Source organism: Thamnophis elegans, chromosome 14, assembly GCF_009769535.1.
Source record: "Thamnophis elegans isolate rThaEle1 chromosome 14, rThaEle1.pri, whole genome shotgun sequence".
In the NCBI taxonomy this organism is placed as follows: Eukaryota; Metazoa; Chordata; class Lepidosauria; order Squamata; family Colubridae; genus Thamnophis; species Thamnophis elegans.
The window spans coordinates 22,079,047-22,098,975 of NC_045554.1; the positions used below are offsets into that span (position 1 = coordinate 22,079,047).

Here is a 19,929-nt window from a genome sequence, read left to right on the forward strand (position 1 = left end):
GATAGATGATAGATAGAACTTCTGACCATAATTGAGCCCAAAATTTTGATTGCTAAGTAAGAGCATTGTTAAGTGAGTTTCACCACATTTTACAAGTTGGCCATGCACACCTGGTCACATGACCACCAAGCCATCCCCCACCAAGCCACGCCCACAGAACCGGTAGGGAACATTTTTAGATTTCACCACTGCCCCAAACTGTATAGCATGTTCACCTCTAATGACTTTGATCATCTGACTAATATATTGCAGGTGTGACAGGAAGACATTTGAAAAGAAATTTCATCATTTTATCTGTTCCTTTTCAAAATGTGAGAAACTCCACGTTCCAAACCACTGATAAATAAGCATAAATACTACTAATTGGGAGTAGTGCCTTTAAACCAGATGTCTATTTTGACATGGCTTCCACTGATAGGCGGAGTTTGCCTGAGTGTTCAAAAGAGGGTTTATGGTCATCCTCCAACCATAATTTAGTCTCCTTCTGAAGCAACTGTGGAAAGCTGATACCTGTCCTGCCTCTTTCAAGGGATAAAGATCAGGATAATCCAGCAAAAACTTGTTCTTTAACATACATCAGGAGGACCTCGACTCCTAAATACAGGTGGGTGAACCTTTATCTACAAGGATCCATTGACTGTATTTACTGCTTAGGGTGCTATAATTTCCCTTTACCCGTTCTCCGTTTCCCAATCTTTTTTTCCTTGTGGGCATTTGGAGAGCTATCTTGTTTTTATCAAATAACTCAAAGCTCACTAGAGCATTGTGGGGTAACAATTGCATTGTAATAACTCTGAAATATGGGAACTGGGAAAAAATAGTCTGAATAGTAAAACCTGGATTGTGAACTGTTTGGAATTTCCAAATGGTCCACGTAGTTTTGGCAATCCATTACTGACAGTCCTCATTTTTACCATATTCTTCATGAAATTTCCAAAATTTAACATTTGCCTCTAAACATTTTTGCACCAGAGTCTGTGGATTTGGGCTTCCTGGTTATACATTTTATTGTTTAAACCAGAGGCAAAGGATCAAGAAATGAATGTATTCATCCACAGTTTGATTTTTCTAAGAAAAAGCTATTAAGAATGGATTCCTGCTGGCTCTCTGTTTTGATGTCCTGTTGGCTTAACTTTCCTATATTGCCTTGAGCAACAGTTCAGATTAGGAACCTTAACTTTGCCAGGCAATGTACATGCCTGAGTTTTTGAGATTGCTCTCTTGCAAAATGATTACTGAGCATGATCTGTCTCAAAGCATGAATGGATACATGGATGAGGTTGCTCGGCCAGTATGCTGCTTTCATGGGGAGGATAAAACAGGTCAAGCTGCAACGTTTGCCACCTTCCCTTTTGAAACCTTTGAGATGCATTTTAAGAAACTTTACATTGCACAACTGATGGCTGTTTTCTTTTTACAGTGCCTGGATGAGACCCACCATGGCACAGGCTTGTCAGCCTTCATTCCTGTTAGCAGTTTTTGCACTCTATATAGGTATGTCACTGCTATTTTCTCCCAACGGGCCTCTACACGAACTCCTTTCCAGTAAGGTTATGGCCACCTTTTGCCAAAACAGCTCAATTATAAAAGTTATGGCATTTTCTGTCACATGGCTTCATCCCTTCTAGAGATTATTTATTTATTATTTATTTATAAAATGTATTGGGCACCCATCTTCCTACAGGGTAACTCTGGGTGGCTTACAATCATAAAAGATATACACTAAAAACAAGACCAACAAGTGCTACAATCCAATTATAGATGGGAAGAGTGGGGGCAGGGTGGGATCTCTTGTTAATGAAACACAGTGATGCTTCTGCATTGGAGGCCCAGGTCAACTGGCAGAGCCATGTCTTTAGGCCCTTACGAAAGGATAGGAGGGCTGGGGCCAGCATGGCGGTCCGGGGGGTGGTGGTGGAGATTTTCTAGAGGGCAAGAGCAGAGAAGGGCCTCCTCCTGGAACCCAACAGCCAGAATAATCCGGCTGTCGGGACCTGCAGCATGCCTCCTCCCCTAGTCTGGAAAGGATAGGCCAATCCCAGTGGGATGACTGGACCCATGCCATGAAGAGCTTTTAAGGTGATTACCAGAGGTGGGTTGCTCTTGGTTCGGATGGATTTGGGAGAACCGGTAGTGATAATTGGGACTGGGTCACTAAACCGGTAGTGATGGCTGACTGGCCACACCCCGAACTGGCTCGCTCCGACTCTCTCCCTGTCTCGTCTTTGCCATATGCATCCGCACAACTGCCTCCTAGTGCCTACACACAGGTAAGCAGCATGGGCTGCTCAGGGAGTTTTGCAACCACTGCCTCCTAAGTGGGATTGAGCCTCCCTGCTTCCTCGATGCATGGAGGCAGGAGGCGTCAGTTTTGTTTGCTGCCTACAAGCTCCGGGGGTGGGGGGTGGGGAGCAGCCAAGTGAACATGCCAGGATCTGCCGTCTGCCTCTAATCTGCAGTTTACTCATGAGCAAGTTTACTCGTGAACAGGGTGCTTGGCAGCAGGCAGATGGTTTGCTTGGTTGCTCGGCTGCTGCCCCCCGCCCCCCCCCCCCGAGCTCACAGGCAATGAACAAAACCACGCACTCTTTGGACCATCCAGCTCTCCTGCATTCAACTCGGCACAGCTCCAGTTGCTGCTTTATTTAAAAAAAAGTTTTACAGCATATTTTATTTCCCATCTCCAATCTGAAACATAAATTTGCCAAGCCACATCCACAAAATAAGCCACGCCCACAGAACCGGTAGTAAAAAAAAAATTGAAACCCACCTTTGGTGATCACCAACACATTGGATTGCACCCGGAAGTAGACTAGCAGCCAATGCATTATGTTTAAATGTCTGAAACTGATATCTGGTCATTGTCTCATGCAGTTCCACTGGCTGCAAATTCTTGCAAGAAGGCAAATTTTTCCAGGAAGAAGATATTTCTACAGCTGTCTGTGTGTTTTCCCCAAATGTTCTCCTCACTGCAGCTTTTAAATTTAAATTTAAGGCAGTTCTTAGGCTAATAACAAAATGATTTGAATATATTTCTTGTTGGACTTTTGATTCCACTTAGACTTTCTCTTCTGGATATTTATTCAAAGAATTTCTCATCAGCTTTTCCTAACGTAGATCCCTATAGGTGTGCTAAGATTGGAAATCCCAGTAACCCAGCCTTCTAACTGGAGGCCAGGAGTTTTGTCTCTTGAAATCCTCATTTGTGTTGGGGATGGCGTGACTCTCAGCTCCAGGGCTGAGTTGGGCCCCTTCTGTCCCCATGGCTGGGGCTCTGCCACAGACTTCTCCGCCAAGCTCTGTGAGGCCCTTTGAATCTGTCTTTCTTGCAAAGCTTCAAAGTCTGCAGAGGAGCAGTTTGCTTGTGTATACTTAGTCAGTTTTCACTGATGGATGGAATACAGCATTTCTTGGGAATTTCTTATACATTTAAATCACAAAACAGCTGATCCCCTTCTTGTCCTGTTGCCCCCGCTCCCCATCTCCTCCACCCAGTACAACACAGAAGCAAAAGAATGCTGGTAAGCAGAAGGCACAGCATAAGTAGATTTCCTCGGGCACGTATATTTGGGGAAAATTGTGCAGTTCGCAGGTGAGCTGATCTTTATTTTCTGACATGTCCAGTCACAAGGATGTGAGTCACAGTGTCCACTTGAAAACTCTTCCTAGTTGGGGAAATGAGAATCGGGGCTAAGTGGTCTGACTGGAAAAAGCCAAGGGCCCTTTCTAATGGCCTCCTCCTTGTTTTGCAGCCTTCTTCGTAGCCAGAGTTGAAGGTGCATCGGTAAGTTGCTTGTCTCTTTTGACACAGTGAAGGTGCGGTCCTGCTCTTGCCAAAATTTGCAAGATGGTGGATTGAGCATTGTGATTGGTCTTTTGCATGCAACGCCTGCAAAAGATTAATTTCCTCTCTGAGTGTCCTAGGAAAGAAGCTGTCACGGAATGATAAGGACACAGGTTTTCACCCATTTGTTGTATACTGTAGTACATATCCTGGTTCCATAGTTGTGGAGCTTCAAATTTTGAGTTACTTTGTAATTCTCTTAAAGAAAAAAATGGCAAAAATTAACTTAGCTGCCTGACTCTTAACTATGAAAGATTCCTGGCAGGGGCGTGAATCACAAAAGGAGAAACAGCTTAACAAGGAGAGAAATGGTAGAGAATGGATGCCAAACATTTTTAAGCAAGGCTCCTATGTTTATAAATATTCTCCCTGCCAGTTGTAAAGACTTGTATTAGCTTTATGGCAATGTTACAAATCTGCAGAAATAAAGACTAGATTAGTTTTTTAAAGTTAAAATTTTATGATTCTTTATCATAGTTTGCAATAAACACTTGCATCACGATTGTGAATTCACTGACATTTGAAGGATTCAACATTAATTGCACTTTTATACTTTTGTTTGTTTTAGTGTCCCGCTGCCAGGATTAATGGTACGTAATATATTGCAACGCTTGGGGTTTGGCATTCTCCTAACAATCCCTTTTTGGGGAGAAGCCTGCTAATTTTTTTTTTTTTTTTGCTTTTATTTTTGCAGCTTCCGAAGTTTGTGAAGATATAGAGAGGTATTTTTATAAATCAATTAATAAATTCCGGATGCTGGGAAGATTCTGAACAAAAGTGAAATTAGCATAAAAGGGTATTACCTTGTCCACATTCAGGACTAACATTCTATTTTTTTCTTGAGTTTTGAACAATATTTTATTCTGCAAAAATGTCACTGTTTATTGCCATATTGCCAAAAAGTTTGGTTTCTTGATTTCTATAGATCACATAAGGAGCATTGGGAACTCGAGCTGCTACATAATATGGCAGTTTGCAGAATGGAGTGGGGAGTAGGGAAGCAAGGGGTTAGCTGCAAGGAAGACAATATTTTTGAGTTGATTTTTTGCAAGCTAAAATGAAGGATGGAATAGATCCGTGTTCTGCTATCCTCTAACTGATTGAGCATTGCGGGACTGTACTCCCAACGCATCTGGAGGGAGCTACATTATATTACGGAACATTTGCACATCTTTCTGCCTTGTATCTTCCTTTCGGGTGATAACAAAACCTGTCAACAACCATAGAATAAAAGAAGACATGATTGTGGAAAAGCTCTGAAACTGTAAGGGAAACTCAGATTGCATCCAAAAGGAGTATAAAAATGGAAAGGGGGAATATTTTTTTCTAATCCAATAAGGAATAAACAGCACAAAGTTAATAATGGAAAAAAAGAATCCATCAAAACTTGAAAATTCTTTGGAAAATATTAAATATTTTTGGTGGGATGGGGTCTTTTTAAGGATGTGGGTGGCTCGTATACATGTCAGTTGCTTCAAAAATGGCCCAGGTTTATTGAATGTGTGGAATTAGGATGGCTTTCGCTACATTCTTGGGAGCCCTTTCTGGCATTGTCCCTCTATGCCTGTCTTTTCCCCCCTTTTCTTACAGAATTGATGTCAAAATATCTGCCAACCTTACTCATCTCGTTTGCGACAACGTAAGTTCTCCATGTGCTTGCCTTACAGCCTGATTTGATTAAGTAGAGTAAGATAAGGCTGCTCCAGGATTTTAATGAGAATGCTGCTTGTGTGCTCAGTTCACAAGAGCATTATGCTTTCAAGAAGCTCTTTTGGGATTTGCAAGATCCTTGATCCAGGGCTAGGAAGGTGCTGCTGGAGGAAGGCTTTGCTGGTCTTTCATCAGCTAGGAGAGGTCAGGCCAGACTTGGCCAGCCCAACACCTTCTCTGGTGTCTACTGTTAGGAACCCTGGTCTTGGTGGGGGTGGGGATGGCACTTGAGAAAAACTGGACTATACAGAGTACAGATTTAGAAGAGGGTGCCTCAAACACAAGTCATAAGGAGTCTACTTGTTTTGAGTTTGATATTTCCTCACTACTTTGGTGATTTTGGGGTGGATGGCTTAAGACCGTCAAGATGACTCTTATGACTGTACAGTCAAAATTCCATGCCTTTTTCATGTGCACTGCAACATAAAGATGTCAGCCCTGTACACAACTAGTGGCTAAAATCAAACCAAGCCATCCTTGTTAAAGAAGTAAAAATACAATTGTTGCATCATTGGTTGGAGGGATTACGTTAGGACTGTGTTCCCCAACCTTTCCAGCTTGATGGGCCAGTGTAGTGTGGGGATGTAAGTGGCAGGCGCACGTGTGCATGCACAACTCTGTGTGGCACTCGCACGCGAGCAGAGGGGGTTTGAGGAGAAGGGGCTTGTGCTTGTGCATCAAGCTCCACTCTCACACATAGAACTTTCTGAGCGCAAGGCCCCACCGCTTGTGTGAATGGAGCTTCACGTACACGTGCTTCCTCATTTTTCCTGTTGCCCAGTTTCGAACAGGCTGTGGCCTGGGGATTGGAGACCCCTCCCACTTTATGAGAAAGTCTGTCCAATTTTATTCATGAAGATTTCAGAAAAGGAAAAGGACATCTGTTAATCCATCAATATCTTGACAGGCAGCTAGATGAAAAAGTTGGCTTTAGTGTCTAATTCCCTGCCACTTTGCTGTACTGTGTCATATCAAACTGCTTTTGTTCACCAATACTGATACTTTTTAAATCCTCTCTCCCTAGCTTCAGAATCTCAGTCATGTTAATAGTACCTTTATAATTCAAGCCTTGGAATTCACCCTGAGGAAAAAATATGACCTTCCACCCAATATAGTGAGAGTTCTTCTAAATCAAGTAAATGGGGAAGAGCTGATCAATGCCCTGGAGAAATTTAATGAAAAGGTAAAAAAAACCCTACTGTTAAAGTAGAAAGTATTCTTTCTCTGTGTTCATCACTACTTCAAGTAAAGATACAATGCCTGCATTCACACAATATGTGATTATTGCTTATGGTGTGATAGGCGAGAGCCAGTTTGTGTTGTGGCTAGAAGCTTGGAGAACTTTGTGCTCCAGTCCCATTTTAGGGATGAGGCCAGTAACACTCACTCAGTGGCATGAAGGAAGCCATGGCAAAGCTTGCCCTAAAGAAAACTGCAGGAGAGTGCAGACAGATGCCAAGAGCCATTACTGACTTGAAGGCACAAAAAGGGGAAGGGAAGGTGAAGATAGGACTACCGTTTGTAGGCATCTTATATAAGGAGGGCCTGTTTGGTTAAATTCTTAGTTGACTGATAAGCTTTATTCTTGATACCCTCCAGATAGATACAGCTCACATAATTCTCAACCAAAATAATACAAAAAGAATTAAATAAATAGGCGGAAACTTAATTTTCTGTGTATAAGAGAAGAAATGGACTATCTCAAAACTGCAAATGTAAAGCAGATTCATGTTTCAGTATTAGGCTTATTTGGGAAAAGGGCAGTTAGTCCTTTAGTTCTACAGTCAGAGAAAGGGAGTTCAGGCAATTCCCAGAGCCTTACTAAATTCACTCATAAATGAGAGCAGGAATTTTGCTTATTCCATTCCCAAGATTCTGTATCCTACTTCCTTATTTCTTGATAGTGAGCAATAAATCCTACTCTGCTGTTAGGGAAGCAGTTTGTGAGTTTACTAATGAATGATGGATAAGGAACCGATAAAGCTCCCTGTGCTTCATGGAAGTGAGGGCAGCCTTCTACAAATAGCCCATGTGGCCTGGGTCTAAGAGGAGTTTCCCTCCAATGCATCTGGGAGGTCCAGAATGCTTGGGAGCGTGTTATTTGATTGGCTTCATCTTTATGAGGTCTTGTATGTTTATTCTTCACCCTCTGATATTTCCAGTGGGATATTCCAGTTAGGGCTGCTGACCTGCAGGGTAGACAATCCCATGTATCTACAGCAAAGGGCAGGTGAAGGACCCACGGTGGTGCTGCTGCTTCTCACATAAGCCAAGCTCCTGGTCCCAGGCTTTCTTCTACAGCCTCTCGCAATTTGGGCTCCACACCTGCCTACTCCAGTTGCCAAATTGCGAATCCCATGACTGCCACTTATTTTTCAGGCTTGTGAAAGAAATGAGAAGGAAAAGGTGAAAGAAGGTGTTAATTTAATTATCCCATTTATCATACTTCCCCCTCATGTCACCTCTTTTGGGGACTGCCGTGATGTGGGGAGAATTTAGAGAACTTATGACTAAAGAATTGCCTTCCTGCTTCTCTGATAGTCTTTGTAGCCATTTGCCCAGTGGGCTTCCAAAATTTGAAATAAGATGAGGTTCTTTAGCTCAGTGTTTTTCAACCTTTTTTGTGCAAAGGCACACTTTTTTCATGAAAAAAATCACGAGGCACACCACCATTAGAAAATGTTTAAAAAATTTAACTCTGTGCCTATATTGACTATATATAAAGTGTTTTTCCCACGGCACACCTTACACTATGTCATGGCACACTAGTGTGCCGCGGCACAGTGGTTGAAAAACACTGCTTTAGCTAACAGGTAATAGTTAACAGGTAGTTAGACAGGTTAACTGGGCAATGCCCCACTCATAGGTGAACTGCTGCACCTGATCTGTGGGCATCATCTGGGTAGTGTACATCCACTATCTTGTCTCTTCTCTCAAGGAGAACAGTTGCCAGGGATTTTTCCCCCCACAAGGGGACTCTGGCAGTTGCTTTCCTGAAGTTGTTTCACATTAGATGCGTAAGGCGCTGAGTGAGATGGAACTGGCTTGGCAAGAAGTGCTGGAAGACTTTCGGTTGCCTCAAGGGGACTTTGGTCATGAATGAGAGGAAGGCCTCCTCAACTTCCAACTATTCTCAATGTTCTCTGAGTTCACTATTCATTAAAACTCTATCCCCACCATATTGCATGTTCCGTTTTTGTGCTGTATGTTCCATTTTCCCCTTAGGCTGCAATTTCTCTGCAACTCTTATTTCTCCTCCCCAGATTGTGAACTCTTCCCTAATTTCCAATCAAGCAAAAACTGCCATATTGCGAGCTTTGTGGGATGAGAAGCTAAGAAACGAAGATCGTTTCAATGAGACCGCCTTTGTGACTTCCTGGTTCCAGAAAAGACTTCGCCTTTTTATCTCGGGAATTTCACCAGAGATGCTCCAGTGTCTTCACAATGAGACCATGCAGTGTGAGCAATACCAGGCAATGTATGTGATGGGACTATTAATCTTTTGTTCAGTTGTGACTGTTCAGTTATTCCCAGGATTGCATAATACCTGCTAGCATGTCTACCAGAGAGGAATATTGTCAATTCTCAAACTTCACTTATTTTGAAATTTTAATTTTCCTATAGCCAGCAAATAGCTGTCTGACTATTAGGTGTATAGAAATATTTATATGCAAATCTTTCATTTTAACCCCAGCATTAACTTTCTAACTCTACAAAGACAGTGTTGAATTACATATGTGGGTGCAGTAGTTTTCAACAACAACTTGCTTCAGTTCAGGCCATGTGTACATCTGTCTCTTTTATCTAGTAAAGAGTTTCTTAATTTGAGAACTTGTAGTTATGTGCACTTTAGTTCTTAGGATATTACTATACTTCGGGAATTCTGAGAATTGGAATTCACATATCTGAAATCCTCACTCAAGGTCATGAAGCAAGGCTGCAATCTGTGCTGAATATTTTTATAATGTTCTCCAGAACATCTTTAAGAGATCTTTCTATCTCTTCCTATCAAGCCTGTCTAATAAGAGTTTTATTATGAGATGATCCTGCAAAACCAAACCTTCAGAAATTAGCAATAATGCTTCTCTCATTTGAATTCTGTATTTTGTTATGTATAAACAAAGGAGGGTATTAAATAAGGAAATTGAGACGTTTCCTCTGGGACCTCTGACTCAGCCATAGCTCATAGGTGTATTTGCTGCAAGTTATAGGTGACCTATAGAATATCTGCTTTGCCCTCATTTGATCAGCCTTTGTTTTAGATATATAGATACTACCTGTTTCTGGAAGTAGAACTGACACATATCATATTAATTTCCTGACAAGCATAATGATCCAGTGGTTTTTCATTATATTATTGTTATTGTTGTAATTGTTTTTTTTTTCTCTTTCTTCCAATGCAGTTAGGAATGACCCTGCAGTAAGAAAGAAGTTTTATCCTTTGCTAGCTCTTCTAATTGGAGGGCTGTTAGGATTTGTTTGGAAGTTGCACAAGTTGGTTTTGCTTTGGTCCAGAGAGGAGCAAAACAATTTATTTTAGGGCTAAAAAATTAATTTCCCTCCATTTTGGAGGCTTTAGAGCCCAGTTTGAAATGGTTAGGCATTGTTCTTTAGAAGTTAAATGGACACCTAGGCTCAAGCTTCTCCAGACTGGTGCCCTCTGGATATTTTGGAAGTGCAGTTGCCAGAATTCCCAGCCAACATGGCTGCATCAAGTTGGAGAAAGGCCACAGATGACAACTGAAGGACCCCAGATTGGAGTAGGCTAGTCCTACAAAACAGTGAATATTTAACTTTGCTTCAGAAGATTTTTTTTTCTTCCTCTTTATCCTGGTCTTCATTTTTCTATCTATCTCTTCTCTTTTCCAAAACACACTTCTGTTTCTCAGTGTTAAAGGATTAGATGCAGAATTTATGAAGATGAATCATCACATCCAGTATGAAGTTTTCCACTCGTTCCAACTTCCTTATTTAAGAGGATTGAATGCTAATGGTAAGAGAACAATGGTATATTTCTCGGTGTGGTCTCTTGATGGCTGATCTGAAGTACACCGCAGTGTAGTCACTGGGCTGGACCAAATGTTGGGCAATTGCAAGTTAAGCTAGGGCCTTTATTTTCCTACTCCTGGTGGGGTCGGAAGAAACTAATTCCCCTGGAGTTCTAAGTAAAAAGATGAACCAATCAGAATATACAGTGAAAAACTATTTTCCCAGGGTCTCTAGAATGCTTGCAGTAACTCTTATTTACTCTTATTTATTTAATATTTATTTAATTATAAAATTTGCTTGCCTCCCATCCTATATCCAATGACAATCGGTGCGAAGATCACTCATTTCATTCAATATTAGCTCTAATTTGGTGGGAATCCATGTTTCTCCTGTGTGCTGCTTGGGGAATCCAAGCATGGGTTAACTTTGTCCATTAGCCTAGAGACTGAGTTATGTAAATTGGTGACCACGCCTCCTCTGACTGGATGGGTCAGTTTTTTAACTCAGTCCAGCCAGAAGAGACGTATACCAATTTTTCTCCGGACTAATGAGACAAATTTCTACCTCATCTTGGATTTTACTAGTGGATGATTGCGCTTTGGATTGATTATGCATGGCAAAGGGAGAGGCGGCAGTTCGCTGCCTGCCCAGTCCTCCTGCGGCTCTCTGCTTCGGATCAGGTATTTGGCTAGCATTTGGAGCTGTTGGATTTGAGGCTTGGCTGTAGGCTGCTGGAGCCTTTAAACAAGGCTGGGCGGCAGGCTCTTGAAGCTGTTGGTTTGGGTTAGGCGAATATGATCGCGGCGCGAGGTGTTCACTGCTACCGCCGTCGCTGTGCCTGGGGCTTTTCCGCCGCCTCGATTACTTATGGGATGCCTGCCATTTGCGGCTTGGCTTTCTCCTTTCATCTGGAATCCACCCACCGTTCGCGGCGCGGTTTGCCCAGTGCTGGTCCGCTGATCATTCCGGGAGTGCGCTGCTGCCGCCGCCGAAGGGACTCGCATTGTGGGGGTATCGGGTGGCATTTGGCTGGCTGCAGGCAAATTCAAACTTGGCGCCCGAATTGCGGTCGCCATTTTGGGAGCGTTCTTTGTGCAGGCGCTGTAGGCCACAAGTTCGGGCGTTGCCTTCCTCGCGCCCAAATGGGTTGCTGACTCATCGGCCCTCCCACTTCCCTCACTTCAGCTCTGATTGACTTAGAGGGAGGTTCATGCTATCGCTGCTTCAGCAGACCACGCGGCCTGCTCTACTTGCAAAGTGAACACTGTGCTTTGTGCCTTTTGAGTCTTTTCGCATCTTAATTCATTGCAATGGCTGATCATTCTTCTTTGGGAGGTACAGTTGAGCCCTCTAGCGATAACCAGAGTGCTGCCCAGGCAGGGGTTAGTTCGAGGCCTGGCAGAGCCGCCTCTAGAGCCACCAGCCAGAGGCCCAGGGAGACCTCTGGGGCTCCGGATAAGGCCCACAAGAAAAAAGATAAAACTAAGGCAGCAACTAAAGCCTCTGGGGAGGGTAGAAATCCCTCCCCATGCTATTACCTCAGCGCATTTCGCCAGCTCCACAGCCAGCAGGGCACCAGGCCTGGTCCCCTGATCGCCCCTTACCTGTTATTTCTGAAGCTGGGGCGGAGGGGTTGGGGATCCAACTCCCTTCAGTAATGCCCGAGGCCCAGGCTGCCTCGGCCTATTCAGTGCCACGTGCTGGGCCCTCTGCAACATTTACTCCCACTGCTGCAGGCCTAAGGCCTATGGAAGGCTATGACCAGGGTCTATCCCCAGACCTTTACCAGATGATATCTGCAGCTATATCCAGGGGGGTGGATGCTGAGCTGCTTCATAGGAACCAGGCCCCGGTGGTTGTCAGCACCCAGGCTGGGCCTCCTCTCCCAGCTCCACAAGTAGATCTCCCAGATCTGCAGGCAGGGCCTTCTTCGCCTCTCCCCTCTACTTATAGTGAGGATTCAGCCTTGGTGGAGGAATGGGAGTTGATAGATAGAGAATTCTCTGATGATGAGGGCCTGATCTTTGATCAGCCTAATTCCTCTGGCCTGTTTAAGCCCACACTATTCAAGTCCTTATTATATAAAGCTAAGGCCACTACTCATATGGGAGAAGTGGCTCCTAAAGATAGCTCTGCAGTAAGCCTTGCTGAACCAGTCTCGCTGCAGGAAGTGATCCCTTCCCCAAAGCTTTTCATGGATCTTATTCAGAAACAATGGGACCAATCGACTGCGGTTGCCCCGCCCAGCAACGGGGACAGGAAGCTATACACTTCCACTCCTGACTTGGAAGGCATTCTGCAATTCCCAACTGTGGATCAGCCAGTAGCCACCCTTGCTTCCCCTGCTCTGATTCCGTCAGAAATTTCTGAAGGTCTGAAGGCAGAGGATCGTAAAGCTGAGACTGTCATTCGTAAGACCCACCAGGCTGCGGCCTGGGCCTTGCGTGCTGCTACTGCGGCATCGTTCTTTAATAGAACCTCTGTGCTTTGGCTCAAACAGTTGCAGGAGAGACTGGCCCCTGATGAGGTGCGTCTTCACCAAGACATCACCAAGATTATGGCTGCCCTAGAGTTCTCGGCGGATGCCACTCTCAATGCTGCCAAGTTCGCTTCTCGAGCTGTGGTGTCCAATGTGTCGTCATGACGCCTGTTGTGGCTCCGCCATTGGCAGGCTGATGTTAAGTCTAAATGGCGCCCGGCGTCCACGCCCTTCAAGGGCGGTGCTTTATTTGGATCCATTCTTGACCCCATACTCATAGAGACCAGGGACAAATGCAAGGTTCTTCCCTCCATTGGGGGCGCAATACCAGGAGGCAGCAGCCATATAACAGACGGCAGTCCTTTCGGGGAGGCTACTCTGGATACACAGCGGCTCCCTTTGTTCCCCATTACAACAGGGGCTTTCACCAGCCACAGGACCACGGCCAAGACGGTGCGGGGGCCAGGGATAGGGGGCGCCAACAGCATCAGGCGCAATCCCACAACAGGAGGTCCTTTCGTGGATCTGGGAACCGGTCCTTTTGGAGGTACCGGTGACTCCCAAAGGGAGGAGCCGGTGGGCGGGCGTCTTCTGGCCTTCGCTCATCAGTGGGCGGAGACCACGTCTGACGCCTGGGCCCTTCAGGTGGTGAGGCTGGGCCTCACCCTAGAGTTTCTCTCCATCCCCCCAAGACGGTTCATCAGGTGCCCCGTACCCAGGTGCTCAGTAAAGCGGCGCCTCATGGAAGCCGAAATACACCATCTCATCTCCATCAATGCAATAGAACAGGTTCCCAAAGGGCAGGAAGGTCTAGGGTTTTACCCCATCCTATTTCTGGTACCCAAAAGCTCAGGAGGATGGCGAGCCATTCTAGATCTGAAAAGACTCAATTGGTACATCAAGTATCAGAAGTTCAAGATACAGTCCTTAAAGAGCATCCTGGCATCCATCCGCCAGGGCGACATGATGACTTCAGTCGACATCAAGGAGGCGTACCTCCATGTGCCCATCCATCCGGCACATCGGAGGTTTCTTCGCTTCCATTTCGCAGGCCGTCATTTCCAATACCGGGCCTTGCCTTTCGGACTTTCATCGCCCCCCTGCACTTTACCAAGCTCCTAGCGGTGGTGGCGGCCTCGCTTCACTAAGTCCTGGTGAGAGTGAATTGTTACTTAGACGACATCTTGGTCCTGTCGCCCTCTCGGGAACAGGCCCTATGGGATCTACAAGTAACAATGGACTCCCTGCGGAGGCACGGCTTCGTACTGAACCTTCCCAAGAGTCATCTGCAGCCAACTACATCGCTGCTTCACTTAGGGACCATCATCAATTCCACCACATGCAAAGTCTTCCTGTCCCTGGAAAGGCGACAGAGTATCCAACGACTGCCATCCCAGGTGTCAGCTCTGTGGCTTGTGCCCTTGGCCCTACTCTCTCAGCTGTTAGGGAAGATGATTTCTTGCATCAACATCGTTCCCTGGGCCAGATTTCACGCACGACCACTGCAATGGTTCCTGCTCCCCTATCAGAGGTCCCACACCAGCCACTCACAACTCAAAGTTCAACTTCCGCCCAAGCCTCTCAGATCCCTTCGGTGGTGGGCATCCTCCAAGCTTCTCAAAGGGTGCCCATTCAAGGAGCCGGACCACATCCAAGTTACGATGGATGCCAACCTCTTCGGATGGGGAGGCCATGCCCTGGATCGGGTGGCACAGAGTTGTTGGTCGAATCGGGAGCTGACCAACAGCATCAATTGGCTAGAGCTCCGGGCCATTCGACTGGCCCTGCAAGAATTCCAAGACATTGTGACTCAAAACCACGTGCTGATCCTGACCGACAACGTGGCCTCCAAAGCGCATGTCAATCGCCAAGGGGGCACGCATTCCAGGGCCCTCATGTTGGAGGCAGAGAAGTTGCATCATTGGGCAGAGTCCAGACTGTTGTCCCTTTGGGTGGAGCACATATCGGGCGACTCTAACATCCAGGCCGATTGGCTGAGCAGAGCCACGGTGGATCATGCAGAGTGGCAACTCCACCCCGACCTCTTCCAACAACTCTCTCGCCGGTTCGGCCATCTGGAAGTGGACTTGTTCGCGCAGCCTCACAAAGCGCAACTGCCTCGCTTTTACTCCAGGTACGTGACTCCTGGTGCGGAGAGAGTGGATGCTTTGTGCAGCCTGTGGCCAGACGGCCTTCTCTACGCTTTCCCGCCGCTGCCGATTCTTCCGACGGTCATCCAGAAAATACTGACGGAGCAAGTGGAGGTCCTCTTAGTGGCCCCGATGTGGTCCCGGCGCCCCTGGTATGCCAACCTTGTGCACCTGTCGATCTCATGCCCGTGGAGGATCCCGGACGACCAGATCTGGCTCAACCAGGGGGCCCTCATACATCCGAACCCCTAGTTGCTGCAGTTAGCCGTGTGGCACGTGAGCGGGCTATTCTGACCGACCTTCACTATTCCAGTGAGGTCATCGACACAATCCAAGCGGCCCGTCGCCCTTCCACCACTCGTATTTATGAGGCCACCTGGCAGGCCTTCTGCAGGTGGTGCCGCCATGCCTGGGTGGACCCCCTCCAAGCTTCAGTTCCCCAAGTCTTAGACTTTTTGCAATCTGGACTTAACAAAGGCTTGGCGCCCAACACGCTTCGCAGACAGGTTACGGCCCTCTCCACGGTGATTGTGGGCGGTCAGGGACGTTCCTTGTCTCAGCATTCACAGGTCAAAGCCTTCCTGAAGGGAGCGGCTAACATCCGGCCTCAGACCATACACCGTTACCCTATGTGGGATTTGACGTTGGTGCTCAGGGCGCTCATGGCCTCTCCGTTCGAACCTATTACATCCATTAGCCTTCGGCTACTGACTCTTAAGACTGTGTTTTTGGTGGCTATTACATCGGCCCAGCGGGTCTCCGAATTGGCAGTGCTGTCAGTTCGGGCGGATCTCTGCATATTCCATCCCAACAGAGTCATCCTCCGTTTGGACCCGGCCTTTCTTCCAAAAGTCAACACGTTATTTCACAGGGCTCAGGAACTCGTCCTTCCGGACTTTTGCCCCAACCCTTTTCATCCGCAGGAGTGCCAGTGGCATCACCTGGATGTGCGCAGAACTCTTCGTCGCTACATGAAACACACTCCATCCTTTTGGCGATCAGAGGCGCTTTTCGTGTCCTTTCAACCATCCTCCATGGGACAGAAGGTGTCTTCCCATACCATAGGCAGATGGTTGAAGGCGTGCATCGCTCTCGCTTATGACAGCCAGTCTCGTCCGGTTCCCAGGCGCATCACTCCTCACTCTACCAGAAGTGTGGCCACCACGGCAGCCTGGGCCACGCAGGCTTCGGTGGAAGAAATCTGCAGTGCGGCTACCTGGTCGACACCATCCCCGTTCATCCAGTACTACAGGGTTGACGTGTATGCCTCGGCCGAGGCTTCCTTTGGGCGGCGAGTTTTGCAGCAGGTGCTCCCTTCCACAGGGGACCCTGGCCAGCCTGGCTCCCGCCCTGTTTCTTAATTGCTTTGGCATGTTCCATGCTTGGATTCCCCAAGCAGCACACAGGAGAACGACTGTTGACTTACCTGAACGGTCCTTCTATGTGTGCTGCGAGGGGAATCCAAACCCGCCCGTAGCTCCGGCTGGCCAGGGCTGTTCGTGACTTTGACTATGACTGACTTTTACCTGACTTATGACTTGACTTACTCTGAAATGACTATTCCAACTTATTGGGCTACGTACAAAACTGACCCATCCAGTCAGAGGAGGCGTGGTCACCAATTTACATAACTCAGTCTCTAGGCTAATGGACAAAGTTAACCCATGCTTGGATTCCCCTCGCAGCACAGGTAAGTCAACGGTCGTTCCCCTCTTCTTCCCACAGTTTTTCAATAGACCCCGTGGAGTGCAGGGAACCCTCAGTCCTTCTGCTGATTGGTCATCTGGAACACCTGGGGTGGGGTGGGGGGACAATGTAATCGAACTCCACTCCTTTTATGAGTTGCCCCCAAAGAATGAGCATGAGTTAACAGATGACAGTCCAGTCTCTTCTTGAAAGCTTCTAATGATGAAGCTCCCATAACTTCCAAAGGCAACTTCTTTTCTATGGGTTGATTGTTCTCACTGTTGGAAAATTTCTCCTTATTTCTAGGTTGAATCTCTCCTTGATCAGTTTCTATCCCTTATTCCTTGTCTAGCCTTCGGGTGCCTTGGAAAATAAGCTTGACCCTCCTTCTCTCTGTGGCAGCCCGTCAAATATTGGAATATTGCTATCATGTCTGCCCTGGTCCTTCTCTTCATTAGACTAGCCATGCCCAGTTCCTGCAACTGTTCATCATATGTTTTAATGTCCTCTTTCCATATGCTGGTTGGATTACTCAAAATGTTTAAATCAGTTTAGCTAGACCCATTCATATTATGTGCACTACTCTAATATAACAGGAAATTGTGAGTTCACACAACTCACAAGCCACAAACTGCCAAATCACAGCTGATTCAAACCTAGCCATTGTTGTTTAAATATTCCATGAAATGAATGGGCTAATGAGCCCCCCAACTGCACCCACTCTAAATGTCTCGGATAGCAAATGGAACCCTATCCTCAGTAATCTATCTTGATTTGGGGATAATTGAAATTCTGAGCAATGGATTTGGAAATATTTTTTTGTCTTTTAGGTATTTTACCTTTTGTTAAATTTGTTTCCTTTATCTCTCCCCACCCTCCCCTCCTTTAGTGGACAATTTACGTTACAAGTTTAAGATTGAAACCATTATCATATAACTAATACTGTGATGTGAAAAAAACAAATAATTTTATGATTGTAATATTATCATCCAGTTATAATCAATACTGACATTTTTTTCTGTTCAGCACATTAAGCTATCTTAATAATAGAATGTTAATAATAATATTGTATAAACATCACAATTTATGACAATATAATAAAAAGGGAAAAATAAATTTCAGGAGAAGGGAATAGGGACAGAATAAGAAAAGAAAGTATTCAATTGGAAAAGTAGGTGCAGAGATCTTTAAAATGCAAGACTTTGTACTTCCACACCATCCTAGTTCTTTTAGAGCTTCTTTATAATCTAACCTTATTGCCAACTGTTTAATTGCAGGATCAGCTTGCACAAAGGACCTCAACAGCACCTCATGGTTATTGGTCAATTTTGCACGTTTCAGCCAATATGCCAAGTATCAAGAGTTTCTTTCTTTGAATTCCAAGTTCAGTGGTGTAAGTAATTGATTCAGTCTTTACTTCTTGGCTAATGAAGTTTCCTAAGTCTTATTGTATTTGATCAACTTTGATTTGTATCAACCATTTCCTTCTTTTTGTATGTTTTTACATTTTTTGGGTGATATTTATTTATTTATTTCATATTATTATGAAACATTTATTTCATATTATTGTGTTATAATAAGACAACTAAAGGATCTGTAATCAAGATGTATTGGAAAAAATGTTTGTAGGGAAAAGAATTAAACAAAATAAAAGCCAGGTCTATCTGCAAGTGGCCTCTGACCAGAGTAGCAATGAAGAAGCAATGAGCTTAGAGGTGCATTGTTTCTATAGAGCAGTTGCTGATGGAGGGAGACAGGAGAGCTACCTAAGAGTAGGAATAAAATAAACGGCATTGCCTCAGAGAGAACTTTGGAGGTGTCAAAGACTTCTGGCCCACAGTAGCTCAGGAACATGGCTCTTTTTCGGTTGTTGGAGAGCCCTAGAAGATCGTTGGCTACCATGAAGCACTCAAACCGCATCATGTAGGAATCCCAGTGTTTGGTAGCTGGGTCAAAAGGAGCTGGAGGGGCATGCATTGTCATTTTGTTCAGTCAAGCAAATTTGAACTTGCCACTCTTTTTTATGCCTAGTTGTCTTCCAATCCCACCTTCGTCACCAGTGTTAAGTTGGGTGAATGGATGAGACAGACTCAGGCTCAACTGCTCTTTATTAGAACAACTATGTACAATCCAGTGCCGCTCCGTTTGGCAGCTAGCCCTTTTATAGGGAGCTGTCAAACGGCTTGGCCAATCAGCTTCAAGTATTTTCCCGCAGTAAGTAACAAATAAAATTAGAGATAAAAGTGGAAGAAAGATTCAAGGAGAAAGATAGACAGTTAACAAAATTTGAAATGATTATAAAAGAATGTGAGATGAATGAAGACTATATAGGGAAAGGAAGAATAGGGAAAGTATATAAAATAGTAACTGAATTAGAAGAGCAGCAAAAGGTTTAAAATTAATTTGGGAATCAGATTTGGAAGAAATAAATGATAAGGATTGGAAAAATATTTGGAATAGAAGTGTATATAAGAGTTAAGGAAAATGGATGATAAGTGATATGGAGGTGGTATCTAACACCACGTAAATTAAATCAAATAGATGGTAAATATACAAAGATTTGTTGGAGGTGCAAGAAAGTGGTTGGAACATATAAACAGATGTGGTGGGATTGTGATAGTGCACAAAAATATGGGACATGGTGTTTAGAGAAATTAGAGCACTGTCGAAGGTAAATTTAGAGATGTCATCTAGGATTGCATTACTGTTGCTCATGGAAAAATGGAATCTAAATGAAACAAAAAAAGGAATTGATTGTAAATTTGATAATGGCAGCTAGATTAGTGATGGCTAAATATTGAGGATGAAATTGGGATATTCAAAGAATAAAGAAATGAGTGGTATAATGAAATTTGGAGTATGGCAACAAATGGTAAATTAACAACAGAAATTAAATTTTAAAAAGGGATGATTAAAGTAAATAGTTATAATGAAATATGGGGGGATGTTATAAAATAAGTGTTTGTGGAAGGCAAAGGGAATAAACCTACTCAATATATGTTCCTTTGGAGGGTGTAAGGACACAATTAGAATATATTGTATATCTTTTGGTTGTTATAGATGAAGAAATA

At 44.8% G+C, this 19,929-nt stretch overlaps 1 protein-coding gene across 1 annotated transcript; it reads left to right on the top strand.

Annotated features, from left to right (window-relative positions):
• Positions 1-2,168: 2,168 nt before the first annotated feature.
• Positions 2,169-9,108, top strand: LOC116517881. The gene is made up of 6 exons (XM_032231061.1): positions 2,169-2,270; positions 4,413-4,434; positions 4,539-4,566; positions 5,435-5,483; positions 6,579-6,737; positions 8,818-9,108. Exons 1-6 carry the CDS (start codon positions 2,169-2,171, stop codon positions 9,106-9,108), a joined length of 651 nt encoding a protein of 216 aa, XP_032086952.1.
• Positions 9,109-19,929: the final 10,821 nt, after the last annotated feature.